The following is a 14746-nucleotide window of genomic DNA, read 5'->3' as shown; positions in this document are numbered from 1 at the left end:
AAGACTTCTTTAATGTACTGCAGCATTGTCCAGAGAATTGGTGTCAGGCTAACTGGCTTCTGGTTCTCGGTTTTCTCTCTTTCTCCTCCCTTGAATAGTTGCATTTGCTAATTTCCAATCCGGGGACTAAAGACTTAGAAAATGATAAACATCAGTCCACTATCTCTGCAGCCACCTTTTTAGAATCTTAGGATGTGGATTATGTGGCTGGGGATGTTGGGGACTTGTTGGATTTTTAGTGCGTTATATTTAGCGAATACTTTTTCTCTGCTAATGCTAATTACTTTTAAGTTTCTCACCCTCTTCATCCAGTGGTTACTCTCTATTATTGATGTAGAATTTGTGTCTTCTACTGTGAAGATTGGCACAATATTTGTTTAATATCTCTGCCATTTCCATAATTTCTCCTGTTCTGCCTCTAAGGAAACAACATTCACTTTAGGTGTCTCTTTCTTTTAATATACTTGCAAGAACTCTTGCATTTATTTTTGTATTCCTGGCCAGTTTACCCTCCTATTCTACATTTTCCCTTTTTATCAGCTTTTTGGTGTGACTCTGTTGGTTTCTAAAAGGCACCCAATCTCAGACTTATTGCAATTGATTGCAATATTGTAGCCTCTTATTTTAATGCAATTCTATGCTTTTGTTTTTCAGAGGAATGTATTTTTGTTGAACATTTTTAATTTTTTCTTTAACTATTTGCCATTGTGTATTCATGGTCATACCTTTTATTGTTTGCATCTAATCAACCCAGCTCTGCCCCCTCTTGTATATAATAATTTTTAAGTTTAATCTTCTTGTTTAGGCCTGGAATATATTGCTTTTCAACTCAATATGAAATTCAGTTGTATTATGATTACTCTTTCCCAGAGAGTCTTTTACAACGAGATTACTAATTAACCCTAGTTCAAAACACAATACTAGGTTTGGAATAGTTTTTTCCCTAGTTGATTCCACAACGATTTACTCCAGAAAGCTGTCACAATACCATTCGACAGGCTCATCTTTCAGCCAGTTTTGCCAATTTGAGTGGTCCAGTTCACAATTATTATTATAATTGTCTTTGTTATAAGTTCTAATTATTTGCTCAAATCCAACAGTGTAACTACCATGAGAAGGCCAATAAACTAAATATTTTACTGACTCTTGTTATTCCTACTCTCCAGCTATACTAATTCTACTTCTTAATCTTCTAAGCTTTAGAATCATAGAATGGTTACGGCACAGAAGGAGGAAATTCACCATGTCACATCTGTGTTGGCATTCTGCAAGGGCAACTTGATGGTCCCAATACCTGGCCCTTTCCCTGCAAAATATTTTTTTTTTGGAAGCAAAGTTGAACCTCCACCACACATTGATGTAATCCCAAACAATTTTTATTTCATACTGTAAACATTATGACACAAGTTAAGTCTGAAGTACACATTTTTCAAATGAATATGTTTTATAAATAATTCATTAATATAGTAACTGTTGACAACAAATTTGGTAGAATTGTTTTAATAGAAAATGGTATGAGTTGAGAATTTTTTTTTTGCAGCATGCTTATTGTGTGCAGGAGCCTTTGAGTTGGTTTACTATTTCAGCATTGTAATCCTTTATTCTTATTGCAGCACTATGAAGCCTTGTCAAATCGAGCAGCAGCAAATGGCCATGTAATAGATATCTATGCCTGTGCATTGGATCAAACTGGTCTCAATGAAATGAAATGCTGCCCAAATCATACTGGGTGAGTACAAGCCATTTGAGGTATTCAAATCAAGTTACTAATCCTACAGAGCCAAAGTCCAACCATAATTACCTAAATGTGAAAACAATACAGATGCAAGTACCGTAAATAAATTCTGCTGTTTTTGGCTTGAATATGTTTGGACTTGGTTAGTCCATGTAAATTTTATCCATTACAATTCTCCAAGCAAAATCTATCTTCTCTCAAGTCGCTATTCTATTTTTCCTTTTTGACATTGTGTATGAAAATGGAAAAGAAATTAGTTAAGATTCTTAGGAAAAGGATTAAATTCCTGTAAGGACATTTCTCTCTCAATGTCATAGGTTTAAATTAACTCTTCTAGCACAATCCAGTGAAATCTCTGTTTATAGAGTTTTACTAAGGTTTAATGCTTTAGTACAGCATGATGCAGCACTAGTATCCGATACTGAGGAACACCTACAGCAACAAATGGATAGATCCCTGACTTTGTAAAGAATTTGATTTGACCATCAGCATCAGAAAGACAAATGTCCTTGTCCAGGATATTGCCATATCACAATAATCAATTACAAGCACACCTGCAAGTAAGATATGGTGGCAGATATTGGAATCGGCAACTGAGACATAATCGCTAATGGTTGTGGCCTCTGGAGACTGACTGTTTAGAAGAGTTGAGGAGAAATGGAAAGCTCAACTGACTGACACAAGACACAGAGAAAATAGAGGCTAGCAAATCCTGCATCTTAGGCCACCGTCATCCTCCGCAGCACATGGCAGAGACCGCCATGCCGAAGTGGGATTCCTTAACTGCCGAGAAACAAACCATCATCTCATGAGATGGAAAGCTGCCAATCAATGCACCTGATTGTTCTGTTCTATATTAGGTTTGCAGCTGTTCTCAGTTTTATGATTTCACTGAGTTTAGAGCATATCTGATGCAATCTCACAGTTTTCAGACTTCATGTAAAGATTCTGTTACAAGTTAATGTTGCTACTGGGCAACCTGGGCTCAAAAGATTGTAACTGTTATTTTCTCAGGAAAAGTGGAGAGTCATAGGACTGCTAATTAATTTTCGCATGAAAAAAACATTTTTTGAACATGAAGTGTTTGATTATGATATAATTACTCCTTTACTTCTCCCTCACTTTACAAATATATACAAGGTAGCACCCTACTCTGAAACCCAATGACCACTCAACCGATCTTTCATGGATTTCTTCCCAACTTCCCCCATGTGATTGTCATGAGTGTTTACAAACTCCATTTCCAGAAAGAAAAGCTTTAAAATCTATCTTCAAACTATGCTTTCCATTAGCTGTTTGCATTAAAAATCCATTTCAGCTTTCCAACTATCCTTCTAAACAAAGCTTCTACTCCACTTTTTAATATGGAATACAGCACCAGGTTTTCCACCCCTTTCAGGTTTCCTTTGTCCTAAATGCTTTTACATATACCCAAATATTCTGCCTCCAACAAAATACCATTCTTTCAAACACCGGAATAAAGGACACCAAACCTCATGTTTACTTCATGTATGTGGCTTATCTGAAGCTAACAATCCCCAGATGCAAACACCTTTTTCTAACATGAATCGAACTAGAGTTTTACTCATCCTTGCATAGAAACACAAAATTAAACCCGCTTTACCTTATTTTTAATATTTAACAATGCAGATATAAATCATGTACAACTACCTCTATTTTCTTGACACGATGTTCTTTTAAAGATTTATATTTTAAACAAGTATCAATATTTCTTTCTGTCTCAATGTAAATTGTATAGGTTAATATGCACCTTTTAAAACTTTTTATAGGATCTTTTAAATTTGAACATTAGATTATTATTAACCTGTAATTGGCCGTTGCCATATCATCATTATTGAGCATTAATTTCAAATGAAGTATTGCAATTTGTTCTTCGAAGTGCTGGACCATTTTTATATTTGAATGGTAAATATATATCCTTATAACTTTTGAATTTTGATTGGAAAATCAAAATATCTTAATTGTATTTTAGAGGTCAAGCTTGCTCATGTCCAGTGATACTATTTTTGATTTCACCTTTTCAAAGTTTACTTCAGATTACTTTTTTCTCCTGTTATCAGTCACAGGAGTGCCTACCCTCTCTGTGATGCCCTCGTTGTGGTTTGTGCATCCACTAGGACTTTATATCTCCCCATGTGTAGCACCAGGGACCTGGGTTCGGTTCTTGGATTGGGTCAGTGTCTGTTTGGTGTTTGCACCTTCTCCCCATGGTCTACTTGGGTTTCCACCAGGTACTCCGGTTTCCTTCCACAGTCAAGTAATGTGCTGGTTGGGTAGATTGGCCATGCTAAGTTGCCCTTGAGTGTTAGGGGGATTAGCTGGAGTAAATGCATGGGGTTATGGGGTTAAGGCCTGGGTGGGATTGTGGTCAGTGCAGACATGTTGGGTCGAATGGCCTCGTTCCGCACTGTGAATGACCTTATTTGTTCAGATTTGTTTAAAATGTTCTTTTAAATTTCACTGCTTTACTTACCACTCAGTTCTACTATAAACTTCTGTGATCATCCACTAGTTCAGCAAATAGCTGGATACAGCTTCCTGATTATCCCAGAAAATGACTTCAAACAATAGAAGAACAAATCATTCTCCATCTAATTTCTTTGCTTCTTTCCACTATAATAACTCTGATCTATCACATATGCTCCCTTAATATCCTAAAGCTTGAATGTCCAACATGTCTTTTTGATCAGACTTGAACAATGATGCTGCAGGTGTGGGATTTGAACTCTGACCTTCCGGTTGACAGTCTGCTCATGCTGTAGTTAGCAATCAAATTTCATCTTGCATCGCACTTGAGGGAAATGCTGGTGTGTATCGTAACTTTTTTGCTTATCATTTCTTCAGGGGTTACATGATGATGGGAGACTCCTTCAACACATCTCTATTTAAGCAAACCTTTCAGCGAGTGTTTACGAAGGATATCCAGGGACAATTTAAAATGGCATTTGGTGGTACACTAGAAATTAAGGTAATAGCAGCAGTTTCTTGTCATAATCTGTTTTATTACTACAAACTGTGATTGGAAGCTGCCTTCCTGAATTTGAAAGGTTTCCAAAAATCGCATTAAAAAAATGAGATCCACTTAAATTTTCCTATCGAAATGCAAATTGAACTCCCTTTTAGTTCAATTAGTTTAGTTGAAACACAATATGACATTAGCAAGAAATATGAAGCTTGGATCAGAATTTCTACAGAAAGTAAATTGCTAGGAATGTTGCAACAAAATGGAACTGGATTTTGACCTACAGTTTCTTTTAAAGTAATTGTATCCTTCAATTATGTTGTGTGTAAATCAGAAAGAGCATATTTGTGTATTCTATGTATATCCTTCAGTTCTAAATTCTTGTGACAAGAATTATTTTTGTTTTTGCATCATTCACCAACTAGGAGGGAGTGTTTTTTAGCTAAGAATGTTGCAGGTTAGACTGTAAACTCCTGCCTTTCAAATGGTCATTCCCATCTTCGATTTGATGAAACCAGGAACAAGTATTAACATCCAAAGAGCTTTGAGAATTTGAAATGTCCTGAAAAAGAAATCTAGCAGGAAGTACCTGACAGCCATTTTCCTAGTTTGTTCTGTTCCTGTCGCAGCTAGTTTATTTATAATTGAGTAAATAGGAATATTTTCACTGTATTTCCATGAAGATTGACCTACTTTTTTGAGTAAGTGTCATGGCTAACTTTCGAATCAAAAGTCTGAGCCCAAAACATACAATATTGCTCACTTACAATAACTGCAATACCTTGCTCAATTCTGCATGCAATTGTGTACATCTAAGCAGAAATCACTGCAATTGTTGATTTATTTTTAAAATCTGTTTAAGTTATTTTGCTAATCACATGATTGTACAGGTGAATAGAATTCAGTGGAAAAGTAAAACTTGATCTTCTCATTTTGAAATTGGATTTGGAAAGTTTATTTTTAATGTTTCAATATTTCACAGTGAGAATAATTGAAATCCTTTATATTCTTAACATTCATAGACATAGAACTAAACTCTTTCTAAATAAAATGCATTAAAAATGTAAATTAAAAAAAATTTTTTTTCTAAAGACGTCAAGGGAAATTAAGATTTCTGGAGCCATTGGACCCTGTATATCACTCTGTGCAAAAGGACCTTGTGTATCAGAAAATGTGAGTGGAATTATGTTTCTATCAATTCTTAATTAAGGTTGATGTAAACAGAAAAGTAGGATCAATCATGCAGCTCTGCTTGTGCTGGAAAGATTTCAGCAAGGCATCATCTGCAGCTAGATGGGCAATTTGCCAGACAGGAGGGCAAAGGTGAGCTGTGAAGGTAGTTGGCACGAGCAGTTTTGGGTGGTTGGGATGAACTGCACTGGGCTGGTGGGAGGTAGGGGGCGTGGGGTTTGTCAGTGCCAGCAGGTGGGAAGGCTGCAGTGGAGGGAATGGTGCCAGAGTGGGTAGGACAGGTGCAAGGTTTGGATGAGTCCTCTCTGGAGGTGCGCAATGAAGAAACTCTTTCCAGAAGTTGAGCAGTGTCGAGGTGGGGGGGTGGGGTTGAGCAGTGTCAGGGGATGGGGAGGGTTGAGCAGTGTTCGGGGGAGGGAGGGCGAGGAGGGTCAGGGGGGCTGAACAGGATCAGGGGGTTGGGGCAAGCAGTGTCGGGTGGGGTGTCGTTTGTACTGAAACCATTCACCTAGAGCTGCATTCCAAGCGGCCTTTACACCTTGCAAGAATGATTCTAGTAAATCCATGTAAAAATCATTTTGGGCAAACCTCTCAATCTTGAGTGCCAAATTTTAATATAATGTACAGGTTAACAAATGATAATTGCAGCTAACAGTTTTTTATGACTTTCTTCATAGGAAATTGGAACAGGTGGTACCTGCCAGTGGAAGATCTGTGGTCTGGACCACAATACAACTCTTGGTATATACTTTGAAGTTGTGAATCAGGTACGTGGAAAATACATGAAATTGTGGAATCCTCCTTCCCATGTTCGTTCCTCCTTGTCCTCTCAGGCCTCTATTATCAGTCTGAAGAAGTCTTCCACTGTACTCCCTGATCATTTGCTCAACATTGTTATAACCTGAGATTCCTTCTCCACGACACCTCATTCCAATATAAAGAACAAATAAAATTACATTACAAGAACAGGTCTTTTGGCCCTCCAAGCCTGCACCGACCATGTTGCCTGACCGAACTGAAACCCCTTAGCCTTCTGGGGGCCATCCTATTCACGTGTTTGTCGAGATGTCCCTTAAAAGTCACTCACTGCCTTCCCTGGCAGCGAATTCCAGGCATCCACCATCCTCCATGTAAAAAAAAAACTTGCCTCGTACATCTCCTTTAAACCTTGCCCCTCGTAACTTAAGCCTATGGTCCCTAGTAATTGACTTCCACCCGAGGGAAACTGCTTCTGACTATCCACTCTGTCTTTGCCCCTCATAATCTTGTAGGCTTCTATCAGGTTGCCCCTCAACCTCTGTCATTCCAGTGAGAATAAATCAATTTTCTCCAACCTTTCCTCATAGTTAATGCCCTCCATTCCAGACAACATCCGAGTAAGTTTTTTTTCTGTACCCTCTCAAAGCCTCCACATCCTTCTGGTAGTGGGGCGACCAGAATTGAACACCAAACTCCAAGTGCAGCCTAACTAAGGTTCTATAAAGCCGCAACATGACTTGCCAATTTTTAAACTCAGTGCCCCAGCAGATGAAGGCAAACGTGCCGTATGCCTTCCTGTCTACCTTCTCCACCTGCATTGCCACTTTGAATAACCTGTATATTTGTACACCTGATCCCTCTGCCTGTCTCATCTAGACCACTCGTGATTTTTGATAACTTGTTAAGCTTCTCTTCGCCAAGGGAACTTTTCCAATCTACCATTAGTATCTTTTTACTGAAGTTCCTCAGCACTGGGAACAGTCGTGTGCATCTTTAATGTACTAGATACGAAATTTTCAAATCATTGCTAAATATGTCGCACAGAACTGGATGTGATACTCCAGCTGATATTGCAGAAGTTCAATATAATCTCTTTGCTCTTGTAACCAATTCCCCATTAATAAAGCCCATTATATGATGTGGTATTCTCATATTACCCCAAAATGTCCTTCCACATTCATGATCTATATTTCTGATCTTGCTGGTTTTATTGATGCACCCTTTCTTTAATATTACCTCTTCATGTTCATCCTAATGCTATGACTCGTCCTGCAAAGAAGTCGCTTTAAACAGTTAATTTTTAAAAATTCATTTGTGAGACTTGGGCGTTGGCCATCATTTTTTGCCCATCTGTAGTTGCCTTTGTTTAGAGGGGAGCTGAAAGTCAACCACACCACTGTGGCCCTGGAGTCACGTGAGGCCAGACCAGGGAAGGACAGCAGACCTCCCTCCCCAAAGGACATCAGTGAATCAGATGAGTTCCTTCAACAACCGACAATGGTCTCATGATCATCAGTCGACTCCCAAATCCAGATTTTTTAAAAATTGAGTTCAAGTTCCCCCTTCTGCCACGGCAGGATTCGAACTCGGGTCCCCAGAACACCAGCTGAGCTTCTGTGTCAACAGTCCGGCGACCATTGCCATTGCCTCTCCATAAATTCCCAAATTGGACCTCAGTATTCTTAAATTAAGTTCCCAAACGAGACCTCAGTATTTTTATGATGCAGGTGAGGAGGAATCATTGTCTCAACTTCTTTATTCAACTCCCTCCTTTGGTTGCAACAAGGGCAGCTTAAAAGAACCCCATCGCTCGTGTCCAGCTTTTACTATTTCATTTTTTGTTTATTTATAAAGAGCCAATAAACCAAATTTTCTTGATTCAAAGAAGGAAAATGTTTATTAGTTACTACAACCAGAGGAAAATAATTAAAAACTCAACACTGATACACGCAAATATGAATTGAAAAGTGTTCAATTTTATATTCTGTGCATTAGTTATCATGTCCTACTTGCAATGCATTGTGTCTCTATCCCTCTCTATGTTGGCTGTTATGTTTACACATAAACTGCATTTATTTCAATGCAAGAGGCCTGACAGGCAAGGCAGATGAAATCAGGGCACAGACAAGCACGTGGGACCAGGACACCACAGCCTTCACCAAACATGGCTTAGGGAGGGGAAGGACTGACAGCTCAATATTCACGGGCACAGATGCTACAGGAAAGACAGAACAGGAGGCAAGAGAGGAAGGGGAGCCGCGCCCCTGATTAGGGAGAATATTGTGACAGTACTTAAAAGGGATATATCCAAGGGTTTGCCCACTGAGTCTGTATGGATAGAACCGAGAAACAAGAAGGGAGAGATCAGTTTAGTAGGATTGTACTACACCATAGACCATTCCCTCTTTTCCCAGATACCAGATATTACTTCCTTGCTACTGTCATGTTATAGGATGCCCCCTCAGTTTCTCAGCATTAATATCCATTTTTGCAATCTATGTGACACATCATCTTTGCCACCTACTTTAATTGTAATCTAGACTTTTTAAATTAATTACTTCAGTGGTCTTGATTATATTTATAAGTTTGTTTATCTACAATTTCCAGCTAAACTTGTATCAAACTCTGGAATTTTATCTCAAAATTATCACTAATAGAATCACAAAACTGTGTTACACAAACTTTGTGACTTACTCTGTTATACTTTACCATCAACCATGTAATATTTCCCATGGGGGCAAAACATCATATTCTCCAATTTATCAGGTACAATGCACAGGGCATAAACTAGCATTTGTGGACATCTTTGCAGCATTGGTCACAGTTGGTTGGAAGGCAAGCCATCCTATAAGGAGAGGGGTTATACCATTAACAGTTTGAACACTGAATTAAGTGAATGATGGATTTCTAAAAAGAATATGAACTCGATGCCAAATTGTATGTATATTTGTTTATAATGCAGGTGCTGTATATGTATTATGAACATGTAAAATGTATGTATGTATTATAGTTATACCATAAAATCATTTATATATAATATGGTCCATTTATAACCGCACCTATCAATTTGTAGAATTGTGTGAAAAATCTTTAATATTGTTTTACAGGTTTAGTAATAAAGGGAGTTCTGATTAAAAGTAAATTCCTCTGAAATAGTAACTAAGATATTTACATCTATTTTAAGAATATTTAATTTGTTTAGGGTAAATATAATAGATTGCTCTTGCATGTATAGAAATGTAAAAAATATTCTGAAGTGCTGGATGAGCAGTGGTACAAAGTTGTTTCACTGGATGCTGCTCTTAATTTGAGAAATTGAAGCATGTTTGTATTTTGGCCAAAGACCAAGTAATGAAGGCACACAATGGTTTAACGTTGTTATCTATCTGGAATCCATGATGTGAATTTGCCAGTTGAACATGTTTGTGGGATAAATGTAGTTGCACATTTGGGATTTTTCCCTATTTTGATAATCTGTTAAAATTTATTTTATTATTTGTTTATTGAACTGGGAGAGAAAATGCAGACTGATTTTTGCAGTGTGAATGATGGTGAAATGTCAGCTTGGCTATCATTACTCTTCCTAAATTGATAGCGCTGTCAGACTCTGTGGCACAATTTGTCACAGTTCTCGGTTGTTAACTGAAAGTTAGAGGGTGACACAGTTGTTAGCAATGCAGGGACCTGGGTTCAATTCCAGCCTCAGGTGACTATTTGAGTGGAGTTTGCATGTTTCCCTCCTGCCTGCATGGGTTTCCTCTGGATGCTCCGCTTTCCTGCCACAGTCCAAAGATGTACAGGTCAGTTGGATTAGCCATGGTAAATGTGTGGGTAATGGGGTTAGATGGAGGGAACAGCCTAGGTAATTTGCTCTTTCAGAGTCACTGCAGCCACGGTTGGCCAAATGGCCTCTCTCTTTACTGCAGGGATTCTATGGTTAAACTGAGAGAATTTTGGGAGTCCATATGTGCAGAATAACTTGGAAATTCAGAAGTTGCTATGATTGATTCTATGCTTCTACAGAGGGTGCACTGTTAATATTCACCACCATCTCCCACAAAAATGCAACCCTTAAGCAATCAGTGAATTGACAAAAGCTTCCACTTTTGCACTGTTGGTCTTGCTGCAGTAGTCCCTGAAAAAGTTGCATCTTTGAATGAGACATAACTGGGTTTTTATTGGTATACTAACTATATAATTACTGCTAAACATTTCCACTGGCTTAGTATGAAAGGCTAATTTTATACTTGTACAGTGTCAAATATCATTTTAATTGAGTCCTCATATTTGTGCTCTTGTCTGTGTAACGTGGACAGAGATTCTGACCAGCTGATATATCTCAAACAGTTGGCCTAGGTGACCTTATTCATGAGATGAACTAAAGGACAAGATGATTTACAGTTCAACTCAATTTTATTAACAAATTCAATAAAAATTAACACACAATTACTGTTCCCAAATGATCTTAATCTTATTTGTCTAAAATTCTAATAGTATCTGTGTCAGTGAACTTGACTGAGCTGTGAATCTGAGGCTTGGCCATCTCAGGGTCCTAGTCTTCAAAGGCGATTCTCGTATTCCACCATCTCTGGGTTGCCTCTGACTCTTGTCTGCTGTCTTATTCGCTGCGGGTTATGCTGGGTCTTTGCAACTAGTGGCCTCCTGGTGTCTCCTCTTACCTCCATCCTCTGCATCCTTCTGGAAGCTTCCCAGACTTCCAGCCAGTGGGGTCACCAGGTGGAGGTCACGGCATGCAATGAAACTGAAATCCCTTTAGGACGCTAGATGCACCCTGGTTGACCATAGCCAGGAATGCATATGCCACGTGGGCCAAGTAAGGTTGTGGCAGGAACTCGAGATGCTAGAAAGTCTAGCTGAAACCAGGGAATACACAAACCATCTGCCAAACATGGTCAGAGTGAAGTCCTTCTGATCTCTGTTCCTGGGACTTGCCTGCTTGTTCCTGACCTATATTGTTTGTGACCTTGGCCTGTCTGGGCTCCCAGTGATTCTTGACGTACGATCATCGTGTTTGCTGCAGCTGTTTAGTGTCCAAATGTCTGCTGGGCTTATGATTCAGGCTGCTAGCCACCTGGCCACAGAAAATGGAGAAATAACTATAGAAAATAAATGTTTTTAAAAGAGAGAAAATATTAGCTATGTTTCAGGTTCAATGATTTGAATTTTAAAGAGGTCATGACCTCAGCAGATGTTAATTCTGAGCAAGCCTAATCCCAAAGCGAGTACCATTGTTCAATATTCTGAAATTGAGAAGTACTGATCCCAGCAGAAAGGAGTCCAGTAACACTTTTGCAACTTTGAAAATGGTAAGTAAAATGTTTATTAATAAGAAGAAAAGAAAACATAAGTGCAAAAGATTGAAGTTATAGTGTTAAAATTAATTTTTAAAAAAATCCCCCCCCTCCACACACACACACACACACACAAGATTCTCTACTTGGTCAGATCCACAAGTAAACATGTTCAAGGCAATAATCCCTTAGATGCTTAAATGAAGAAAATCTAGTATTACTATCCTAGGCAACCTGCTGTGGCTTTAATAAAGGCTTACCACACAACTTCTCAAACTCACTTCCACTCTGCTGTGGAAATCCAAGACTTCAGAGCAAGACTGCTTTTTACAACTTAAGACTTTCCTGGCTTGATAGAATGGCTGATTCAAAATGCACCTTCTCCCAGCCTACAGATGTTTCTCAGCAATCTTCCTCACACAGCCAACACCTAATCAACTAAACATCTTTCCTCAAATATCATTTTCCCCTTTCATCCACAATTCCGTTGTCCTCTACACCTAAACTTGAACTAAACCTTTGCAAAATATAAAACTCTGTTATGTTTTCCTTTAGCTCCCATATTCTGGTCATATAAAATTTAATAAACTTCCCTGTTTGCTTATGAAACCTTTGTAAATCGTAAAAGCTTTTTATTTTGAAATTTACCAGCTAAGATCAAACAGGTTCATATGTATCTCATCGAATCATAGAATCCCTACAGTGCAGAAGGAGGCCATTTTGGCCATCAAGTCCACACCAACCACAATCCCATCCAGGCCCTATCCCCAAAAACCTTGTTTATTTACCCTGTTAACCCTCTGATACTAAAGGGCAATTTATCATGGTCAATTGATCTAACCTGCACATCTTTGGAGTGTGGGAGGAAACCGAAGGTTTATTACAGAAGGTCAGGGGGCATGGAGTTGGGGGTAGGGTGTTAGCGTGGATAGGGGATTGGCTGTCAAATAGGAGGCAGAGAGTGGGGGTCAATGGGTGCTATTCGGATTGGCGGTTGGTGACCAGTGGAGTGCCCCAGGGGTCGGTGCTGGGGCCTCAGCTATTTACCATTTATATAGATGATCTGGAGGAGGGAACCGAGTGTATGGTGTCGAAATTTGCTGATGACACCAAAATTGGTGGAACGGCAAATTGTGCGGAGGGTGTGGAGAGTCTGCAGAAGGATCTAGATAGGCTGGGCGAATGGGCCAGGAACTGGCAAATGGAATTTAATGTTGGCAAATGTGAAATTGTCCACTTTGGTAGGAATAATGGTAGGAAGGACTATTATTTACGTGGCGAAAAACTGCAGCATGCGACAGTGCAGAGGGACCTGGGGTCCTTGTGCATGAGTCGCAAAAACCCAGCCTGCAGGTGCAGCAGGTGGTCAGGAAGGCAAATGGGATGCTGGCCTTCATAGCGAGGGGGATTGAATATAAAAGTAGGGAGGTCTTGCTGCAGCTGTATAGGGCACTGGTGAGGCCGCAGCTGGAGTACTGTGTGCAGTTTTGGTCGCCGCACTTACGCAAGGATATTTTGGCCTTGGAGGGAGTGCAGAGGAGGTTCACTAGGCTGATACCGGAGTTGAGGGGGTTGAACTATGAGGAGAGGCTGAATAAACTAGGCTTGTACTCGTTAGAGTTTAGAAGAATGAGGGGAGATCTCATTGAGACATATAAGATGATGAATGGGATGGATAGGATAGAGGTGGAGAGACTCTTCCCGCTCAGAAAGGACAGTAGGACTAGAGGGCACAGCCTCAAGATAAAGGGGGTGCGGTTTAGAACGGAGTTGAGGAGGAACTTCTTCACTCAAAGGGTGGTGAATCTCTGGAATTCTCTGCCCGTTGAAGTGGTGGAGGCTGCCTCGCTAAATATATTTAAGACACAGGTTGATAGGTTTTTGATAGGCAAGGGGATTAAGGGTTATGGGGAGAGGGCGGGAATGTGGAACTGAGACACGACAGATCAGCCATGATGTTATTGAATGGCGGGGCAGGCTCGAAGGGCTAGATGGCCTACTCCTGCTCCTATTTCTTATGTTGTAATGTTCTTATGAAGCACCCGAAAAAAAAACTCTCATAGATACAGGGAGAACATGCAAACTCCGCACAGACAGTGACCCAAGGCTAGAATTGAGCCCAGGTCCCTGGCAGTTTGAGACACCAGTGCTAACCACTGTGCCACTGAAATGCAAATCCTTATGCAACTTTCTAAATCTAGTCTATTTACTTAGAAAATCATTTGACCATATTTTCATCATGCATACATTTAGCACCTTCACTCCTTTTCATGTCTCATTTCTTCAGAGAACATCTTTCTTGTAACTCTTCCCCAATTAATTAAATAATTTCTACACACAGATGCCACCTTCTTCACACAATATTACCTCAAAGTATTTTTTTAAAAATCCATTCTCGCTGTTTGTGATAAACATAACACTCATTTGAGCAACGAAACTGGGTGAATTAGCACTGGAACCAACCAGTGGCAAGTGACATAATTTGTATAGGTTTGAATTAATTTGTTTGTATAGGTTTGAATTAAATCATTACCATAAGAATGTGTGACAACATTTTGTGGGTCTGAATGTTGCTTTTTAGAATCTTTTTGGTTGACTTGAATAATGTAATATTGATCACATCACAAAGCAGGTATGAGTTGCCTCGAAGAAGGGAACCATCAAAAGCCATCCCAGAAGGGAGTGTTTTTATGTTGAAAGTGAACATTTGTCAGTGCTAACGGTTTAACCAGGTTGATGGGAGCATCAATAATCAAACATGAGTTC

General features: G+C 39.3%; 1 protein-coding gene across 2 annotated transcripts in view; it reads left to right on the top strand.

The window, feature by feature from the left end:
* The window catches only part of sec23a (Sec23 homolog A, coat complex II component), a 110517-nt gene that overhangs the window by 68473 nt on the left and 27298 nt on the right, over positions 1-14746 (top strand). For both annotated transcript variants that reach the window (XM_080202844.1, XM_080202845.1), the window contains exons 9-12: positions 1614-1729; positions 4601-4724; positions 5811-5891; positions 6587-6676. In XM_080202844.1, coding sequence (XP_080058970.1) covers positions 1614-1729; positions 4601-4724; positions 5811-5891; positions 6587-6676 — 411 coding nt within the window. The remainder of the gene's footprint in view (positions 1-1613; positions 1730-4600; positions 4725-5810; positions 5892-6586; positions 6677-14746) is intronic.

This window comes from Carcharhinus amblyrhynchos, chromosome 14 (assembly GCF_965287045.1).
Source record: "Carcharhinus amblyrhynchos chromosome 14, sCarAmb.v2.hapA, whole genome shotgun sequence".
NCBI lineage: Eukaryota > Metazoa > Chordata > Chondrichthyes > Carcharhiniformes > Carcharhinidae > Carcharhinus > Carcharhinus amblyrhynchos.
This window is presented reverse-complemented; position numbering and strand designations above follow the sequence as displayed.